Source organism: Anomalospiza imberbis, chromosome 8 (genome assembly GCF_031753505.1).
Source record: "Anomalospiza imberbis isolate Cuckoo-Finch-1a 21T00152 chromosome 8, ASM3175350v1, whole genome shotgun sequence".
Classification (NCBI taxonomy): domain Eukaryota; kingdom Metazoa; phylum Chordata; class Aves; order Passeriformes; family Viduidae; genus Anomalospiza; species Anomalospiza imberbis.
The window spans coordinates 17,904,685-17,926,596 of NC_089688.1; the positions used below are offsets into that span (position 1 = coordinate 17,904,685).

Below are 21,912 nucleotides of genomic sequence, written 5' to 3' on the forward strand. Positions count from 1 at the left end.
TACCTCACATACAGAAGGGCTGAGCAGTCACACAGGCAGAGCAGAGTCCTGAACACGCAGATTGGGTCAGAGATGTGCCAGGAAGAACACGAAGGACATTTTGGGCCTGAAAGCTCTTTTGTTCATACCACCAAACACATCCTTTAGCAGAGCTCCCTGATTTCTAGTGAACTGAGACTGGACAGCACAGCGGGAACGAAGCCCTGTGTGTGCTGCACATGAGGAACTGCTGTATGCCAAAATCTTGGTGCTAGAGACTTGCTAGCATCATTAGGAGCAATCTGGACTAGAACACAGGTTTTTACCATTCTTTTAATTACATGATCAACTTTCTTCTTCCTATGGGACACTGCTTAGCTAATGACTCTTCCTTTGAATTATGTTGCTGAATGAGCAAATTGTCCTGTAGCAAACAGCCTCCTTCCCTACAGAATGCTGAGACATGTCCCCACCAGAGCCCCCCCCCCCCGCCATGGTTCGGCCTGATCTCCTGAGTGAGTGAGGTAATTGCCTGTGGAAAATGCAGTAATTAGATGTAAGCTCATGATGCAGGCATCCAAAGAAGTCTGCATCGTGTCTACACAGATGACCTGCCTGGTCTTCCTTTCTGACCTCCACATGCATGCCTTGGTGAGTCAAATACTAATCTTTCTGTGCTCAGGGAAACATACACTGAAAACAGGCCAAGACACACCAATATTCAAATCAAAATATGGAGCAAAGGTGAACTGTGCCTATCTTTAATTTTCCTGAGGACAAAGGAAAGGTCAGTTGTCAATAAAAGTGTACTACTTCTTTCTTCTTCCTTCTGCACATTCCTTAGAAATAAGCTGAGATTTGGATACGTGGACAGCAAGACTTGGATTTCTCTCAACTGCAAATACAGCTTTACTGAACCATCGTAAAGGTGATTAAGAGCTGTGAAAGAAGGTCACTACCTGTGTTTTCATCTACCTGGTAAGCATCTTGAATAGCTTGCAAATTGCCTCCTCCTTCAGCCTTTCCATGCAGCCTGTCTTTGCCCAGAGCAGTTGCTCCCTGTTCCAGAACTGGCAGTGGCACTCACTGTGCAGCCTGGGCAGCTGCACAAATGGCACCAAGACTCTAGACATCAACCTGTCTTTGTTTGGTATAAGAAGAAGCCAGCTGTAGGCTGGCCATGCATGGATTTGACAGGCTCAGCTCCTTGTGCCTAACATCAGTTCTCTTAAATCTTCAGTAGTTGCTTCAGCAACATCTGTTTTGAATCACAGAGAACAGGTCCAGAGTGTGCATGTGTGAATAGAAGTCAGCATGTTAAATGTTTTCCCTAGTTGAGCATCTTCATCTTTCCTCATCTTCAAGGAGCTGTAATTTGGGAGAATATAAAAGGCAGATTAATAGAAGTGGGTTGTAATTTCATCCTGGTAGAAGTTCTCATTAGGAATGATTTGCTGTACAACAATGCTTGGATGAAAACATTTTGGGTTCTTCTCTAGCTCCAGAGAATTTTTCCCAAACGATATAAATCATGGGAAGAAACACATACTGCCAAAAGCATGACTCAGATTGCAGAGTTAAGGCACAAATGTCAGCATGCTGCAGATATCAAATTTTGTAGGCCTGATACAGCCAGTGTGTGTGACAGGGCTCGAGTGCTACCAGGTCATTTTTCTACAGGTAAGTCTCTGGACAGGAAGTTTTTGCTCAAAATTTGTAATACATGGTTGAAGGACCACCTGAAATGAACCCTGTTTCAGCCACCTGTTTTAATGTTTGTTTTGGTCTCCTGCATATTTGGTAAATTGTGAATATCCCTGAAAATGTCCAGGAAATTCCATCAGCTCTGGATGTGGAGGTGGCTTTGACTGATACATAGAAAAGACTTGGTGCTAGGCCAGGGGCAGTAGTGGTGTGAATTGTGAGTATGCTGATGTTACAATGCTTGGGATGTAGGGGTAGCAGATCTAGAATAAGCGTGGAAAATGAAGTATAGCAATTCCACAGCAAATACTTTTAGCGCAACTCCGTTGTTACTGTAAGTGGAACAGTGTGAACATCAACAGACTGTTATCATTATCTCTGAAGCAACTTTTGCATGGGGTAAGTAGCTTAGGATGAGAATTATCCTTAAAATAAATTCAATGCCATTAGGATAAGAAATGCAGAAATAAGTTTTAACTCTGCCCCATAGGGAAATGAAGAACAGAAATGTGGAACAACCAAACCTCTGTGACTTTAAAAACTAGTTTAATCTAATTGAGTACCATAAACCGTAAATGCCTTAATTACACTTATTTGGTTATTACACAGGCTATCTTGCTTCCTTTTTCAGCAACAGAAGTCTTATAACACTGAGTGTTAAGTAGAGTCTGATCTCTAGCATTTTGCAGGCTAGTTAACATTCATGAGGCAATATTTGCCTGTGCACTGCAAGGCCTTTGCATCCTCAAAAAAGAGAATTTACTTGAACCTTTTTTGAGAAATACTACTCCAGTTTTGATGGGATACTCTGCTCTCCTACGGGGAGCACATGAAGTAAGCCACAGGGATGAGAGTGCTCTTTTGCCCCTCCAGTGCTCAGTCCATTCCCTACCATCTCCTGGCTGTGGCATCTCCAGTGAAGAAGGGGTGGTAAGTTAAGTCTCCTCAGCCAATGTCCGTGTCTTTTATGCCTTATTTTACTGACACTGCTGGACTGATCAAAATCAAATGCAGTCAAGGTGCAGTCATTTGAATTCCCACCTTTGACTTACACAGTTGCATAGTACCAGATCTAGTAAGTAAGCAAAAGGCATATCTTTGTGTGACAATGGGACCATGCATGTTCTAAACGGTAACGGTATAAAGGAATTCCAGTAGTTATGGAAATAACCAGAGCTACTGCCAGAATATGAGATTATTTGGTTAGGAAGATGAAATCCTGATTTGCTCCAAAGCCTTTGTCTGCCTGGCTTCAGCCAGCATTTGTTGGCTTTTGTTGTGTCAGGACTCATTTGCCACCTTGTTGTATAGCAGCCTGTGGTGTCCATGGGGGAAGCTCGGGGCTCTTCAGAGCCTGATTATGAGCTGAATATATACTCCATATCTGGGCTGTATATTTACAGGCCCTCCTCTGTGCCAGTGCTGGGGCTGTGATAAGTGGGAGGAGGCCCACTAGAAATCTACTGAAGCAGGTCTAATTGAACCAAATAGACCAGCTCAGTAGAGTAGAAAATAGTCCTTATATATCTACCCGAAGAAGATAATGACCTTTTAAATAACAGAAGCAATTTTATTTCAATACCCCAATTACTCTGAACTCTCAAATGTCAAAGTGCCAAGCACTTTCAAAATAACTTAATTTAGACATTTATAGCACTTAGACACTGCTAGTTTCTTATCTAACCTAATTATGGGTTGTACAGGAAATTGCAAAGCATCCCAATTAGTGTTATTTTTTATAGTGATGCATAGGAGCAGCCTTTGCCATTTGCTGTAATCATGTGCATGGTGATTTACTAATTTTGGCTTTTGTGTTAGTTTCTCTTCTGTCGTCTGGTTGTTCTTTGAGAGCAAGCAAGGAGGAAGTAGAGGTAGAAGTGAGCATAGCTATGTTTGTCTGAGGGATTTGAAGGACATATTTTCCTCTAAGAGCAGAGTATAGTTGCAAAGCAGGATCAGTTAAGATGAAGAGGTGCCATGGAGAAAATAAGTGAATAGAAAATTGTTGATCTTCCTCTGACCTGAGCACTTAGCCCATGATTCTTGACTTTTCTTATGCTATGTCCACCTTGATATAATAAGATCTTGGGGAAAGGAAAACATCATCTTGTAATTAATTACAATCTATAAGTATCAAAGTAACCCACTGAAAGACTACAGAGAAGAAAATCTCACCAGGTATGCTTTAGTGTGAGAAATGCAGAAAAAAATGTATTTAGCTCCTTTTATGAAGAACTGCAAGGCCAAATTAATTCCTGGCCCAACTCTCTGACTTCAGCCCCACAGGACTAGTTCAGGGGAGAGAGATGTATAAAGCTGCTTAACTGATTGCCTGAAAAATCCCTTCACAGAGAGCACTGAGCAGTTTTCATTCTAGTTTCTATGCACAGCAGGCAGAATCAGAGGTGGAGGTAATGGTGCAGCACCACTGAGCAGTATTCAGTGACTTCTTACTTGGTAAGGGGAGAACATGCATCCAGTTACTGTTTGAAAGTGACAGCTGTTCCCATCCACATGTGGTTTTTTTGTCCTGTATATTTTATGTGACGTCTTTGTTCTGTGCTGTGGTCCTCCACCCTCCCCAGTGTCAGGAGAGTTTGTCTTAGCAGTCATAGAAGTTCCTGCAGGCCTCTTCATTCCTCAGGATAACCCAGAAGTATCAATGGCTAATTTCTCAAGGAAAGATGAGAGGTTGTGGGTAGTTATGTACTGCTGTTAACTGTGCCCAAGGTGATGCCAGCCTGGAACAGGAAGGCCAAAGCCCCAGAGGTGATCTTGTCTTTTCACAGCTCTATGTACAAAGCCCAAAAGCACTCTTGTGTTCTCATTCACTTCCTTATGGCAAAATACTGCTACAGAAAAATAGATAGGATTTTAACAAGGCTTAACTCAAATTAAGTCCATGAGGGAAAGCTTGTGTTTGACCAAACCAGTCCCTTTCCCCTAAGTTTCTCCCTGTCGAGGATCACAACCCAAGTGAGATTGCCTATGGCCTCTGTGGACATGACCTCCTGCTTCCTGCTGTAAGATGCAGGGACAGATCCTCACAGATCAGGTCTTTGATCCTCACAGCAGGGAAACACAGCTGCAGTTACTGTCTCTGTTATGTAAAATGAAAACCTGAGCAGGTCTCAGCAGGAGGCTCACAAAGGGCTGCCAAAACATTTCTGACCATAGTGGTGGAAGACTGAAAAGCCCTTTGTGGGGTTTGGAAACAGCCCAGCAGTGCTGGTAAGGAACAAGAGAGGCACAACAAGGTGCCAAGGCAGGGAGGATTCCTGAAATGACTATTGCTATGCAAGAGTCCTCCACTGACATGCAGTCTTTTCATCAGCCCAACCAAGGTAGGACAAGGAATCAAACCTGCCGGTGAAACAAAGCACTGGAATGAGTACATTTCACATCAGTGCAGAAAATTCAGAGGACCACTTATTAAGCAGTAAAATTTAGGAATTTTATCTTCTACCCTGGCAGGTTAGACTGAAGCCAAATAGGATCTTGGCACCCGGATGTCACTCACCCAAGGTGTCTTGGAGAAGCCCTTTAAAAGCAGAATTTAACCTACAAAGTAAACATTAAATGCAATCTTTTCTGGTCCGAGTCCTTCTTTGCCAGCAGCACCTGGGCCAAACCTTGGCTAAGGACAGAAGTTTATTGAACTTTTTAATGAAAAGAACCCCACAGTTATGTTCCAGTTATACTAAAACAAATAATTTGCTTGCAATTGCAGAGATAATGACATGCTGACCACACCTACCAATTAGAAAGTTGTAATAAAGAGAATAAAATACCTTTTCCTTGGGCTGCAGATTCTACCCCCACACAGCCTGTGACACTAATATGATTTACTCCTATTTGCTGATGGAGGATTCTAGTAATAAAATTTAATGTGGAGGAACAAGGTGCATTTAACCAAAGCTGTAAACATATCTAATTCTATTTAAAGCTATAGAGTGCAGTACATTAACATTTAACAATCTGATATTAAATTGGTGTGAAGCTACTAGAGCTGTATTTGTTAAGATTTCAGCACAAAGCCATGTTTTACCAATGACAACAGAAGGAGTAACCAAAATAATGTGACTCAACAGACTCCAACTGCTGCTTAATAAGGTACTAAGAGTCTTCATGGGAACTCCTGTCATAAAAGAACTGTGGGGCACCTTCAGCTCTGCTGCTGTTCTGCTAAAGCCAGAGAGAGTTAGGCTAGGGATTAATTTGGCCTTGCAATTCCTCTTAAAAGGAGCTAAATCCATTTATTCTGCATTTCTCATACTAAAGCATATTACACTCAATGAAATTTTCTTCTCTGTAGTCTTTGAGTGGGCTGCTTTGACACTTAGAGATATGCAATTAATTGCAGGATGATATTTTTCCTTTCCCTGGTGATATGATCTGACATTATTAAATCTAGGTGGACATTGCATAAGAAAAGATACAGGAAATACCATCTTGGGAAGATGGGTGTTCTCCCAAGTAATATTTCTGGCCTTGTTTCACTCAGCTGGTCTGCTGCTTTTCAGGATTCTGCTGCATCTGAAGTCAGTTCCAAATAGAAAACATTTAAAAAGCTGGAATTTTCTGCAGAATGAAGAATTCAATTCCAAATACTGTGACTTTCTAAATTCTGTGTAAGAGATAAACACATGTCCTTCAATCTAGGAAGCAATATCCCTTTCTAGGAAACAATAAATCCTACAGAGACTAAGACAACAAATATTTTAAAAAAGGTAATTTATTCAGTTCAATTAACTATTATTTTTGGGAATTAGATATCAAACATAAACAAGAATATATAGGATATTAATACATAAAGAATGGTATTCATTAACATGCTGGGCATAAATATACAGTAGAGGTTTCTTCAGAACAATGGGCACAATGGCCAGTTCTATGCAAAAGAAATATAACCAAATCTGAAAGTTTTCACAGCTAAGTGGTCAAATCATCAATGTGTTAGGATTTTAAATTCCAAAGTAGCAACTAATAAATTCTATATTTTTCTAAGGCCTTTTGAACAGATGTTGGCATTACAGATGTCCTCTCTGAATAGTCAGTTAAACTAGCTGTTTCAAAATTGATCCCTGAATGTTGAATCACTCATTAGCACCAATTTGGTTTTGGTCAATGAATTAGTTGATTGCTGCTGTCACTGAAAGTCCAACACCTGATCAGAGAACAAGGAAAGTTACCACACCCTTTTGGTGGGTGATTAACTCCTGGAATAATGCAAAAGTGAAACAAACATATTTTTTGACAGCTCACAAATGCAAACATTAAAAATGCAAATAATTGCTAACAAATCTATTGAGGAAAGCTGGCCTTGGTTTGGAAAGAACTGTTTTGATGATGGAATAGAATTGGAATTAGTACTGTACATAATGGTCAGCCTGATAAGCTTTTTTTAAATTCCTTTTTATAGAAGAGATTTTTATCCAATGTGGAAGAAGATGACTGCATTTTATATTTACAGATCCTGGCTAGACAATAGCAGACTATGCGTGCTGCCTTATTTCTACCACTGTTCAAAAAAGTTAAAAAGCAGTTTATAGAGACTTGCTTATTCTGGTGAACCCCTCCAAAAGGCAGTGATGTGCTCTGTCACATGGTTGCCCTTGGATGCATGTCCCCATCCTTGATTGTCCCGCCATCCTCCTCTCCTGCACTCCCATGCAGTAACAGGAACGAGGGCACAAATGTTCCTATGGTGATTCCCAGCTGTGCTCTGAGCCCTGGTGAGAAGCTGTTCTGTCAATAAGGGGTGTGACCTGTAAAGGAAGAAGCAACTTGGGCCATCTTAGTTATGACTCCAGAGCCCAAGGAGTGCTCCTCCAAAATCCACATTAAATACTGCTGAACAAGCAGCCTGTCATGGGACTCCCTCACAGACCTGGAGAAGACCTGGCATGTTCCAAGTATCGGCTCTCCATGACCTGACGGTGACCTAAAGAGCCCAGGATTCTACATCTCCATGAACTGCATAGTTACTCAGGGGTTAAAGCTTCCCAAGAGCTGAAAGATGTTAGGTATTCAAACTATCACTGAGCTTTGGGGAGATCTAGACACTGAAGATACATGAGCTTGAAAATATCATTCCAGCTACTCTTCATGACTGAAATGCCCAGGATGGCACAGAATAGCTCATTTTCCATGAAAGTGTGTCAAAAGGAAGAATGCCTTCTCAGTCATCAAGAGGTAAAGAAAAAGGAATGTTATTTTGTGCCTGACATTAGGTTCATTTCCCTATCTCCTGAGCCCCGGTCTTTCCGAAGAAATAACTCTTAAGTCAGCAGGGCTTTACAGAGTCTCTTCCTGAAGGAGAAGATGTGTAATTTTTTCCCTCAAGATCAGGAGCTCATTAGTGCAGGCTAAAGGAGGAAACTTTTGTAGGTTTGGAAATACTAAACTAAACCAAGACCAAAAGCAGTGTCCTGGTTCTCTCAGTTTTTTACTCATGATCAAGTTTTTCCTATTCCAAATCAGAATTTTAAAAAATCAAATCCTGGGAGATATTCCCAAACTTTGAATATTCTTCCTTAAATCATGGGAGTTTAACTATAAATGTTTCCTTCATATTATTTTGAAATATTTCATTTCAAACACCATACTAAATGAAGCATAAGTTTTTAAAGACAATGTCATTTAGAAAGGGAATTTGAAAGCACAGAACACAAACCTTTTAAACTATTTCTGAAGAAGGGGAAAAGAAGTAGAAAAAGTAATTTTAGCTTTTCCTTGGCTGTAGCAAAAGGTCTCAGCATTACTGGGTTTTTATCTTTCTGATGGGACAAAATGCATTAAAGTGGCCATCTTCCTGGTCAGTGGTCTTTTCCTTCAGTAGCAGGTTGATGGGCATAGATCCTGCTATCTGTCATCCTGAGGCTTGCTAAGATACTGACATTTGCAGCTGGACTCATCACATGAGCAGTAAAGAAGGAATAACATTTAATGTTCAAAATGCCCCCAGTGGAACTTCAGTCCATTTCCAACAGAGGTGCAGAACACCAGAAAGGGGATCTCTGGGATGTCACTTGTTGACCAGCTGCTTTTTCTATGATTACTTTCAACTATATTGTGTTTAAAAGTCTCATAGAAAAATAGAAATGCATGAATGGAAATAAAAAAATAAGGACATTTGTATGATTTTTTATAAATAAACAGCACAGCAAGAATTAAATAGAACACAGACAAAGGACATTTATACAGGCATGAACTATTACAGCTTGTTCTCCTCAAAGAGTATCTGTGCATAGACTGTCATACTGGAAATGCCTTTGGCTTCCTGAATTGGCTTCATCAGTTCAAGTTCAGCATATGTTAAATTCTCCTCTGCAATTTTTGGCTGCAAAACACAACCAACAAATTTGTTATAATGTCGTTACCACTGAATGTAGGTATTTTATAACATTGGATGTAGTTCTTCTCCCACCCATTCTAATTCTACTAGGTTGCTAAGCAGTTTACTCTGCAATAGAGCTAGTTCATAGAAGATGAAATAAAAATATTAAAAATAGGAAACAGGGCTAAGTAGGATTTTCAGATTTGCTTCTAATTTCACAAACACAGAATATTTTGTCAATTCAAATATTACATATTTGAAAGATGTTTGTTAGAAAAATGTTCAGCCTTCTTAATACAAAATTTCCCAATTTTATTTATTGCAGGTTTCACAATATGAAAGATATATGCCAGATGTGCTTTCCAGCTGTAAACCTTGGACCAGTTAGATCTCTAATCACAGCCACTCACAGAGCCTCTCAGTACATTTTTTAACAGAACCAAAAAATGTTAAAAATATGCAGAAGGCAGAAAAAACTGGATAGAATTACTGCCCTTCCAGTGGAATTTCACCACTTTTGCCAAGCTATGGATGAGTTCAGAGTTTAGAATAAAGGCCATACCACCATAACTGCCTGCTGTATTACAATGATTGAATTTGACTTAGAACTATAAAATTTAGCTAAGGGAGATGGTCAATAAAATTTATTGAAAAAATTTCTTATGTGTGGCAGAAGCTGCCTACTGCTATTGGCAGCTTCATCCAGACTCAGGTGGCTTAGAGGAGGAAAATCTTGTCTAGTGCTCCTGCATGTGTTTTGCTCACAGCCGGGAGTGGGTTGTTCATGTCCAATTCACCTCAGAAAATGCAGCAACAAATAAAATAGTTGCTGTGGAATTGTATGTGAGATACTCAGTCTCACAAATACAAATAGATTTTGTTCATCTGTAGAAGATTGAGGTTTATGCTCCCTGAAAAAGGGTGAAGTTGTACAGCCCTATGCAAGTGAAGAACTGGAAAATTTGTTCTTTATCTTCTTGAGTACTGTGTTCTACCCAAATAACTGGTGTCCTCAAGTTGAAGTGCAGAAGACAGTTAAAAAACCAAAACATTTCAGCCATGAAAATTTTTGCTGTCACAAGAAGTAACCATGAAAAGGTTGCATCTCTCAGACTAAGAAATGGCAGTTGTAAACTTAAAACTGAAGTTTAAAGTTCATAAAGTTTCAAAGTTCATAAACCAAGATTTTTCCATGCAGTACTTAAATGTTAGGAAGATATTGTAAATATGTGCCAAGGCCAAAAGTTTCACATTTATTTATTAGTTATTTATTTCTGATTTAACAAAAATGATTCCTGTTTCCTTGAAATGTGTTTGAATAAGTATTGTATTGTCTTCTGCCTAAAAAGATAAGCATCTAATACCCTCTGAAACCAGTCCCTGTGCTCCCCTGCTTCCTGTTCTTTACACTGCTCTGGAATATTCTCCTTTTGCCTTGACAGTTGCTCACACTCAGCATTTCAGGTTGTTTACATCAGGGTGAGAAAGTTTACACTTTTCCGGCATTAATTTGATCGTATTTCTTCCCTGCAGATCAAATCCTCCAGAATTTGTGCAGCTGCTGCTGTAAGTGGTGTCGCTGAAGTCAACCAATCTGTGCAAAGTGAGTCCAAGCCCTTTGCAGGGCACTGCCTGTAGGGCTGGCACCTTTGCATTTCACTGGTCACACTGTCTTCCCTCCCTCCCTCACTTCCACGTGTTGGCCTATTTCATCTCAACTCCTGGTCCTCATTCACTATCAAATGCTCTGCTCTTGACAACATAGAACATTTCCTGCATTCGCTGAATTCTCTGGTGTAATGACAAAAGGAATGCCTGTGGATGCAGACAGATCTTGACTGTAAGAGAAATCAAACATATATTTTCTTTCTTAATATATTAAGACTGAACTGAACCACAATGTTTAGAAGGACATCTCTCCTACCCTGGCCTTGGCTTAAAGACTTGAAAAAAACTCTTGGTCAACTGCTGTGATGCCTGAAAAATGTTTATCTTGCCCTGTTCTTTCTATCCTGAAAGTATTAGCCTCAGTTTCTAGGCACTTCAGTTGTTTTTTGCTTTTATGTTAAGTTAGAGATTCCTTTTGAGATTTCAAATGATAGGTGCCTGTCTAGTCAGTTATGCTAATAACAGAAGCTAAATACAGGAGTTACATTAAGGGTGGACACCACAATAACACCAACAAATGCTGAAGATTTTATTTTCAGTGTATGACAGTATATTGAGTTTCTGTTTGAAGGTATTGAGAATTTTGCTGCCAGCTTTAGTGTCACATCAGACCTTCACACTGCATGTGAAAAGCCTCCTAAAAATGAATCTGATAAAACTTTTGAAACAAAGCTGTTGATCACTGCCAGAGTAAAACTCTACATTTCCTAAGTCTGATGCAGACATCTGTTGAGGAAGAAATATTTTCATTGTTCTGTAGGAACCAGTTGTTCAGGACAAGTTAAATCTGTATATGTTTTCCCCATGTTTAATCATATTTCTTATGTTTCCATTTAGAAAATGCCTCATGTCCTAAAATAGCCACCCTAATGCCCAGCTCATGTAAATTTTAGAAGTAAGATTTATGAAATCATATTGTCCAGGTGTTTTATTATATTATCTCAAAATTGCATTGTTTTCCAGTGTAGATTATCTCTTTATTCTTACCTTATTCTATTATGTTTGGATATGAAAAATAACACTAGATTCCCCAAAATAAGTCATTGGGCAGTAGTGGCTGATGTGTTGCTTTCATACATTTTTATGATGTTCCTATAGTAAATATAATTTAATAAAGCCAAAACACACTAAATAAATAATTGCATCTAGAAAAGCAATAAAACCAAATAAAATTAGTACTTTCATAAGTGGAAAAGGTACTTCAATTACTGCTACAAGCAACAGCACACCATAAAATGTGTAGAATAATTTCCCTTATGCATATTTCTAGTATGTAATAATTTGATTGAAAATATGAGGAAACACACAGGAGGTTCAAAATTGTGAAAGGTATACAGTTTTCAGCAAAAGATGTGTAATAACAGTGCATGGGAGCCAATAGCACTTTATGTACCTGTGGTAGCCAGGTTTTTATTCCATACACTCTTCTGCACTTCATTTATCAACCACATGTTTAATTTAATTTTGCTGGTTTGTTTGTGCAAAACCAACTTTTTTGAGCAGACAGGGGAAAAAAACCCTAATTCTACAATTTCATCTCTCACTAGGATTGGACATTGTCTTGGCAGTGTTAACCTGGAACCGTGCCACCACTTTCTTTCTGGAACAATTGTGTGACTTTAATAACTGGTGTTATAGGTGGGATGGAGGGTAGGGCAGAAGAGGAAGAGACAATGAATAACTGGCCATTCACCCTTCTCTTTCTGTCCTGGGTCTTCTTCTAGGAGGTCATTGAGATTTCTAGGGCTACAATATCCTTTTATAAAAAATTGCATCATTGTTCTAAAATAATACTGAAATTATTTTTTCAAGTAGGATTCTATTCCAGTGTGGCATTCCTAGATACAGTATTTATCTTGTATGTCTGTTTTCTCATCTTGGGATCATACACTTTGCCAAAATATAAATTAGGAAGAGTTATGATTTTCCGGTGTATCTTCTGGCAAATGCAAAATTATTCCTCTTCCAGGTTTCTTCCAGTTTAATTTTAGTTTATTCCAGTCACAGAGCTTCCCATTGGCAACTATTCAAAAGAGTTCACTTATAGGAACATTCTTCTTAGTAAGCTGCAAGGTCTATCATGTGAATATGTAAAAGAAACTCACGTATGTGTATATACAGTTTTGTTTTTATTGGGTTTGTCTAGTATATAAATGTGTTAGAAATTAACTAGAAGGGTAGGGGTTTTAATCAAAATTATCCTGAATTTTATTTCATAATTACCAGGAATGTCAAGTTCGCTCCTACCAGGCTTAGCTAGTTTGTTTCTTTGCAGCCTCAAGGATGTTTGCTGTGAGCAATGTCAGACTTGAAAGTTCTTGAAGTTTTAACTAAGACTACTCTCATCCAAATTTGTGATTAGGTACGAAGAAAACAAGCAAATAATAACCTCATAAATTTAAGTTATCTGGAAAAACAACTGATGCCAACTTGCACTGCTGCAATCTGACTGTTCCATGTCCACACACATTATTATGATGATGACAAACCCAACGTGAATTTTTAGTTTACTATCAAAAATAAGCAGAAAAGGCCTGACTTCCCACTTCATTTCAGTCTTAAATATTTTACAGACTATTGCTGCAGACATTCCCCTTTTAATTCAGTGTCTATATAATCACATGTAATGTAGTTTTTGTTTGAGATATGATACAGAAAGACTTATATACAGGGGGAAAAAAACCCTATAGATGACATTGAATTTTCATCTCTGAGTTTTCTGGATTTAACAAGCATATATCACAAATTGTGCACATGGCAGTGGGGTTAGAACTAGATGATCTCTAAAGTCCCTTCTAAAGCCATTCTATGAAATTCCAGTCAGAGCTTCACAGTATTTTTAGTAACTCTGGTTTCCTGCAGTAACACTTGAAAATGAAACTCCACCTTCACTGGCATGCCCTGCACTCACGAGTGAATGGATTGGGTCAGCAAGGATAAAACCCTGCCAATTCTGCAGATGTTTGCCGGTGTGATTGCCAGTACAGGCAAACTGCCACCTGTGGCCCAGCCATGCCTGCTGTTGGGTGGACATGTGGTGCCCAGGGATGCTGCAGGAAGTGCAAATGGGAAAGGTACAGAGTCAAGAGGTGCTGCTGATGTTTGTCTGATCCAGTCTCTAGGAACTGCACTTCTTGCCACGTTACACCACAGCACCAAGCAAGCAGCCTTGCCCCACTGCCATGAAGGAACTCTTCTTAGCGAGCACATTCTGGAACTACCATTATTTTTCTCTCCCTTTCTCTTGCAAAAGCCAAACTTGACTCTTTGGCCTTTTAATGTTTGAGAAACATCCTGTTTTGTAGTCACAGTCGGTAAAAAGCTCCAGATTAAAAATGCAGACACTGTCCAGATGGCACAGCTCAGGAGCATCCAGTGTCACTGCTGAGCACACTCCACCAGGAAGTGCTGAGGCAGGACTCCCAGGGCCAACTGATTGGGCTCGTTACCACAGGAGGAGATTGTTGGCTGTCTCTGTATGCATGCCCAGAAGGGTGGAAACTGCATGCTGAGTGCAGCCTAAGGGAAAGGGAATAGCCCATCATCTCCCCTGCATAACTCCTTTTCAAAGCACCTGGTTTTTACAGCCATGGAGGGGATGGGATACAGCTGCCAACTTGGCCATCACTGCAGGGTCAGTGAGTGAGGGGAAAGTGAGGATGTTCTGAAGCAAAGATCCAGCATGTTCAGTGGATGGGCTGCCACTCCCTTGCCTGGGCCACCCGAGACACTGGAGAAAGCACATGCTGGCAATGGGGTCAGGCAGGAGAAAACTCACTGTAGCTTCAGAGGGAGAAGGATCTGATAGTCTTGGTTTTAAATCTACATTGGAAAATCCCTCCCTTTAAAATATGTGGCCTTTCTTGTGCTAAAATCAGTAGTGCTCCTGAGGGCCACAGATACACTTCATGTTCAAACCCTATGAACTTCAGTGGGATGACTTCCTCATTGAGATTGTACCATAATTCAGAAGTCAGAAAAAGATTTTTTTCAGAACTTCAAGTGTTTACCAATGTCAGTAACTTGATTGATAGTAGAAAGCCAGAGATACCCCTGTAACAGAGGAGCTTCAGAAATTACTGCAGAAGTTCTGAAGCTAGATCTGCAAAATTAGTTATCCTCTAGAAATCCATCTACTGGCCAGTAAGAATGCTGAAATACCAAGAGAGACATTCAGTGCCAAAGCTAAGAAATATGACATTGTAAATTATGGAGAGTAGTAATTATGTCTTTTAGTGGCATTATCAGTTAAAAAGAGCAGGTTTTTTCCCATTAAGATGCCTATTTTTTACTCCCTCTAGCATAAAATGTTTCCTATACTCCCTGAGAGTATGTCCCCGAGAACAATATCTACAACAATTTGTGAAGACTCGTTCACCATTACATCTAAATTTTGTTACTGAATCTGACAGAAGTTATGCTTACAGAGTCAGGGATGAAGATGATTTGATAAATCCAACTGAATGAGAATGAGTTTTGGGGGAAGAGCATCCTCACCTTTGCTAATGCTCTATTGCTTTTACAGTTGCAGTTACTCCTAGATTCTAAACCAACATAGGTGGAAATCAGGCTGATTCCTTCTTATCATTCAAAAAAAAAAAAACAGTGAAGTAATTAAAAGTTTTCACTTCACTGGTGACACTTTTGCTACTCCAAATGTGTTATCACCTGAATGTGTAAATGATATTCATGTCCTATGGACATCTCACATCCTATGAAGAAACTGAAAAAAAAAGGATTATTCATCTTACAGAGAGAGGAATTACGAGGACTGAATGGAATTAATAAAGAATAACAGGGAGTCAAAAGAAAAACTGTTCACCAGCCCTTTGTATATCATATGTATGGTCTTACTGGAAGTCTGTGGAGATCAATAATGCCTTAAGAAATTGGGAGCTTAAATTATCACTCATTGTTACATGTTGTGGAGAAAGCAACTCTTCTAACAGAGGGTGGCACAGCTTTTAAATTAAAGTCATCCAGTAGAAGGGAATACCTGATTGCTCCCAGCTTCAGAATTCAAAAATTACTCAGCAGATGTATTTCACTTTCTTTTTCTTTCTCAAGGAAAGGGCAAATGATACCTACAGTTAAGACTAGTGAGGAATCCTACTAGTTGTGCAAAACACTGCCTGCTAAAAATTTCCCTCCGCCTTAGATAACCATAATCCCTTCCTGTTTCTCAAGTAGCTTTCACACCATTATCATCAGAAGCGTATCTCAGTAACCATGGAGCACTGAGCCACTGGTGATCCAGTCCATGCTGAAATAAACAATGCTGTCTACGCTGTATGAGCTGAAGGCAGAAGTGTGCTTCTCTTAAACAGCTCAGCACTATGGTCACTGAGAGGACTCTGCTCCAGAAGTCACGCAGGAACCCCTCTGTGGTGGGGAACAAGAGAAGCCAGATATACTCTATTCAACAGAGAGGGTATTCAAGAGATTGGTCAGTGTAGGAAGAGTAGAAGCCAAATCTTGCAGACTGTGACACTTAATGTGTTTGAAGAGCTAAGCCCAAGGGATAATTTGTATTACAGAAGATATATACCTGATTCCAAAGTGTGATATTTATATGATATAGCAGAGTGCACACGTCAGTGGCAGAATCAGAAGATTCCCTACAGCCTGTCTTATCTGAGCAGATATTCCTCCCCTTAAAATTTAGAGTGAAAATGATGAAGTCAACAAAAAATTTTGCATAAGTAAAGATTTGAAAGTTTGATCCAACCTGAAGTTGCATCCTTTCCATTGGTTGTAGTGAATCACACAGGAGCTCCTCAGATTGATGGTTTAAACCTTCATGAAAAGACACTAAAGCCTTTTCATTTAGATGATGTTCTGCAACTGACACTCTTGGGCTATGACAGCTAATTACTACGAGGCAATGAAAGCCTTACCAGAAAATTTGGTTGGGGAAGTAGAAGATTTATCTCTACCAACTCAAAGGGCTAACTACTTAAGGCTAGAGCAGAACAGCCCTTAGAGAGAAGAGTTTGTGGGCCCCCAGAATTTTCTTTTTCATAATGACTCTCTGTGCTTCTTGCATGCTATTAAAAAACATCCCTTTTTTGCATTTCAGCATTTCTATTTCCTTTGATCTGTACACATTTCTCATTGATGCTAATAGAGAATGACACTGATGGGGAATATTTTTGCAACAGGGGGAGCATAGAATTGTTATTCTGGCTAAAACAAAAGCAATATGACTTAAGCAGAGTATTTAAAAGGCTTTACTCAAAGCTGTGCGACTGAACTTGGTATTAGGCTTTCTCTCTTTTTTTTTTTTTTTTTAATTTTCACTGAGATTATGTCCATATTTTATCCAGGTTATTGTGTTCTTGTAAAATTATACTGCAACCCACTCTAGCACGTTAACAACAAAAGAAATTCTCTAGCTTATTATAAACATCTTTCAAGAAACCAAAAGCATATGTCCTCTGGAAATAATTTTGCTGGTATTTAGGCTATTACAAAAAAATTTCCCAAAACACTGGAATTATTTTGTAATGTTCCTTTACACTCTAGCTTGTTAGCTTAGGTTTTCTAGAATATTGTCCCGGTGCCCCAATACAGTCTCTTCCTTGGGTTGCTCAGGGAAGCTGAAAAAGTAGCCCAGAAACTCAGCAATTTGTGTCTGTCTTTGCAGTAGTGATTGTGTGGTACATGTGCCATCAGTGAAAAAAGACCTAGTGTAGACACCAGCTGTGCAATCATTATAGTTGGAAAGAAAAGGTTATTTTATCCTGCAGAGATTTGGCAGGATGATGATATTTTTTTTGCCCCAAAGCAGATGGAAAATTTAAAATCTGAGAATTTCTGAGAATTAAAATAGGGAGACATGTTTACTAAAAATAAAAAAAAATAATTTTGATGTATTTAATATGTCTTTTTCTCTGTATTTTCTGTGGTTTTTATATTTCTTTAAAGTTCTTTAACTTTAATTAGTTTCATTTTGCTCACTGAAAAAAAAAGTAGTTTAAAAGCAGAAAGTATGGATTATTTTTTCCTGAGAATTCAAAAGCATAGAAAACTGTGTTGTAAAAGGAGGCAAGAAGAACAGAATTGGGAAAGTGCTCTGGGAAGTGCCCTGCTCAGCTTCTGAATGTGCCTTATAGACTGACTTTGGTTTTGTTTACTTTGTCCCTTAATGCACTTTATTGCTAGGTGAGTCCACATTTGCTGCATCATTTTTTAACTTAAAACTAACTCATGTCCATAGACTGTGTACTTTCTGGGGCCTGCTGCATCTCTCCAGATGCCCTCTGAGGTGAAATACAAAGGGGAAGAGAGCAACATATGGAAACAGCTGCCTGACTGAAGTCCAACAGCAAGGCAATAAACAGAGTTTGCTGCCTGCATGCAGTGTGTGGATCCTCAGTTGTGCTAGGGGAGACAAAGCTGATTTTGTTGTTTGAAAAGGCTTTACTCCTGCTCACCTCCAAAGTGTTTGGACCTTGACTCATGTTGGATAGCAAGAAGGGAAGAGCAACAGCTATTTGAGGGCTATCCTTGGAATTATTCCAGAAAGAAAAAGTATCTGGAAACAGATTTCCTTCAAGTTCAGCATGTGTTGATGTGTTTTATTGACCTGCAGGAAGTATCTGAGTGCTTTAACTGGTGAGAGTTTTTCCTAAGAGAGCTGAAGATTGCCTGATTACTGATGTGCCCAGGTGCTGGGATTTACTCCGTGAGCAGGGCAAAGGGTGCCTGTCACTCCTGGTGCCAAGTGCTCTCACCTGTGTCTTTGTCCTCTTAGCATAGCTTTGGCCTGCCACATGTCAACATAAGGCCTTTTTCAGGGAGTTTTTAAACTCTGCCTCTTCCTCTACCAAAGCCTGACCTGCATAAGCAGAGTCTGCCCAAGGGGCGATCCCAGCAGGACCAGCAGAGGAACAACAAGCTCCATATCCAAGAAGTAAAATTGCCTAAGATATTAGCTGAACTGTTCTCAAGTCACCTGGCATTATGCCCAGGTATCCAGGGTTGTAAAAAGTAGAGGTTATTTACTGACAATTGGTGGGAAGGCTCCCAGTTCTAAGCCTCACCTGGAAGTGAAAGCATCACAATGCATTTGAGTTATTCCAGTGGCATAATTTTAGGCACCCACCTTCACCTAATATAGAAAGTTTGTCTCTCTGGGATCTCTCTATTGCCAGAGAAGGAAGAAAGGATTCCCAAAAGGCAACTCAGAGCAGCAGTCTGAATTACCAGGAGCATCAGGCTCTAAGTCATCTCTCTTTCTGTTGTCTACACAGAGAACAGAGCAGACCACATCAGCTATAGGCATCTGAAGTGAGTTGGTATAAAACTCTGTCACTCTAGTACCACTGGATGTCTTGTCCAGGCACTGCTTTCTTACAAAAGCAGAAAAACATCTCACCATCCATCTGATTTGTCTGGCATGTATCTGCAACGGTGTATTTCAAACAGAAACTCGTACCCAAGAGAAGCTGTTATATGAAGGTTTTTTCCCTTAGTATGAGCTATATATATCCATCTTATTCCTGCAATTCAAGGCATTACTGACTTATACCAATGAAGTGCAGAATAAGGCTCCCCATTTCTCACTTGAAAAGTCTCAAAAGAAGTGTGAACAGTACAGTAATGATTCTGTCAGTAACTGGTATTTTTTTCCAAAACACCAGCTGCTAGAAGCACATGAGAATGAATAGCAGGTTTCATTTAAGTACAGGCCAAGTTTGTAGACATGAGAACTGTTAGAAAGCTGGAAAACATAATCCACTAAAACATAATGCTCAAAATGAAAAGAACCAAGATAATTCATCACTTGAAAAATTATTACTTAAAAAAAAGGGTCTGTATAATTTTTTAAGGATATTTATAAGATATGAACCTAGAGTTCTGGCAACATTACAGCATTTGTATTGAGAGAAGAGTATACAGAAAATTATGTCATAGAAAATTACTCACCAGGATCAATTTTCTTTGAGGTTTCAAGAGCTTGGGCTTCGGGAAATTATTGACAATTGGAGCTACAAAAATAAATATTACGGGATCATTTCACATTGTTATTCATTGTCATTTTTAGTATATATATTAGCAATTTATAAATGACATATAATTAGCAAATTATAAGCAATCGCATGTACTTATATATGAGTTTAACCATATTTCAGGTATTTTCCAAAGAAACATAATGAATGTTTTGAATTAGAAAAATTAATAAGATTAAAGAATCTGATATGCAAGACATGTTGTTTGTATGCAAACATTAGAGTAAGTATACCCCCTGGGAACTAATCATTTGTGACCCAACCCACAGTAAATCTTTGAGGTCCTTTCCCTCTTCTCTCCCACTGGCTTAGCACTGGCAGCGTTGCTCAGGAAGTACACCCAAGAGACTGACCCTGGAGTTGCAAATCCTCTTGGAAACTGAAGTCCCCAAGAGGCTGGTCTCTGTCTGAGAGTTTGCTTGACTTCCCAAGTGCACTGCCAGTTTTAAAGAGTGCAATGTGCTGGCTTCCCTCAGAAAACCCCCAACAAGTAAGTTCAACTTGCCTAACTTTAATCTTCAATTTTGAACACAGTGAATATTGCTGCAGATTGCCTCTCTCCCCTCTATTTAGTGGGAGCTGAGACCTCCTGCTTGGACTCATTGAGTAGCATCTCAGAATGGCTAAAGCTGCAGTGAGGTGACAGCCTGTCCCACAGCAGGTACAGGGCATTTCTTCCCCCCAGGTGGGAGCAAAAAAAGGCCACCTCACAGGCAGAGAAGGTGACAAAGTGCAGGATTCCTAACGTCCCACACTCTGCTGTCCCTCCATGGTTGTGCTCAGGATTTGAGATACCTCTGTGCCTCTATTTTCATACCTTTTGCTGGGATGGCTGGTGGCTGCTCCAGTTTCTCTTTCTCTTTCTTCTTCTTTACCTTCTTAGGCTGTAGAGGAGACATGCTTGTCACACTGGTAACTGTCTCACCAGAGCTGCAAAGCACAGGCCCAAAAGTGAGAGGAAAATGAAGGCAATTGAGGGAAAGTTTGTCCCTGTGAGTTCATGCAAACACATCACCTGCCATTTGTGGGAGTCCATGCCCAACAACCTGGATTGTGATCTGGGTATATATTGAAAACCTCTTATGGGGATTGGAAATGCTCTGGGTTTTGCATTTTTCCACCCACAGAGTAAGGCTGAGAAGCTCAAATAGTCTCACTCATCCTGGCATAGAAAAAGCAAACTGTCAGGTTTAAACAAGACCCATTTCATAGCACCTATTCCTTAAAAGCATGTATGACCCCACTGCTGCACCTAGGGTGAACTTCTATCCACCTGCCCTCAAGGGTCAGAGGCTCAGACAGATTACAATAGTTACATAAGCTCCCGTGGGAAGTGTATGGAAAAGCAAAATCTTTGATGCTGATTCTTGGCTAAGACTGGCTCTGGGACTAGGAGAGCATGCAGCATGTCTTCAGGCAGCTCAAAAACCCACATCTGCAAAATCTGGCTTCTTCAAGGGGGCCAGTGTGCCCAGGGAATATAAAACAAGAAGCTGTGCTCCACTCTCTAACTCAGGCATTCCCCACTACATCTGTGCTGAAAAGGTGCTCTTAACTATGAGGGAAGAATACAAGTTATACTGTAAACAGACTCCTATCTGCTGGATTTTTTGCCCTTATCGCCTCCCAAAGGCTGAGATCAAAAATCCTGCTGTGAATATTCAGGGCTTGGGTACGCAGTCAGGTTGCAGTGGCTGTCACTGCGGGGCACTGAGCTGTGGTAACTGACCCTGCAGGGGCCACCTGCTTGCAGCTAAAGGGGAATAACACTGTACTGGCTTAAGTGGTAATGGAAGGAATCTTAACTTACAGCTGGGGTGCGGGGAGAGTGTAAAGCATTCAGTTATGATGACTACAGAGATGGAGGTGACTTGGTAAGCAGTGGTAGCTCTCCTGCATGTGTCCCTGGGCTCACCCTGTAGAAGGTTAAGGCAGTGTGGTTGTGGGGAGCTTTCTCTTCTCTGCTGCGAGTTCCACCATGCCACGGAACACAACCAGGGTCTCCACAGTCGCAACACTAACAACACTTATTTCACTGAATTTTAAATCATTTGTCCCAAGCTCCTGTTCCTCTCCAGATTCTTTTGCATAATGAAACACTCTCTTTATATTAATAGAATAAAATACTCAGACTGGGCAAAAGACTTAATGAAAGTTAAGATGTCTCAGCTATTGCCCACACAAGAACAACAAAATTACAGACATTAT

General features: G+C 39.9%; 1 protein-coding gene across 1 annotated transcript in view; it reads right to left on the bottom strand.

Moving 5' to 3' along the window:
- Window positions 1-8,005: 8,005 nt before the first annotated feature.
- The window catches only part of VSTM4 (V-set and transmembrane domain containing 4), a 30,469-nt gene continuing 16,562 nt past the window's right edge, over window positions 8,006-21,912 (bottom strand). The window contains exons 6-8 of the mRNA XM_068197578.1: window positions 20,522-20,634; window positions 19,622-19,683; window positions 8,006-9,025 (exon numbers count right to left, since the gene is read on the bottom strand). Coding sequence (XP_068053679.1) covers window positions 8,900-9,025; window positions 19,622-19,683; window positions 20,522-20,634 — 301 coding nt within the window. The 3' untranslated portion in view covers window positions 8,006-8,899. The remainder of the gene's footprint in view (window positions 9,026-19,621; window positions 19,684-20,521; window positions 20,635-21,912) is intronic.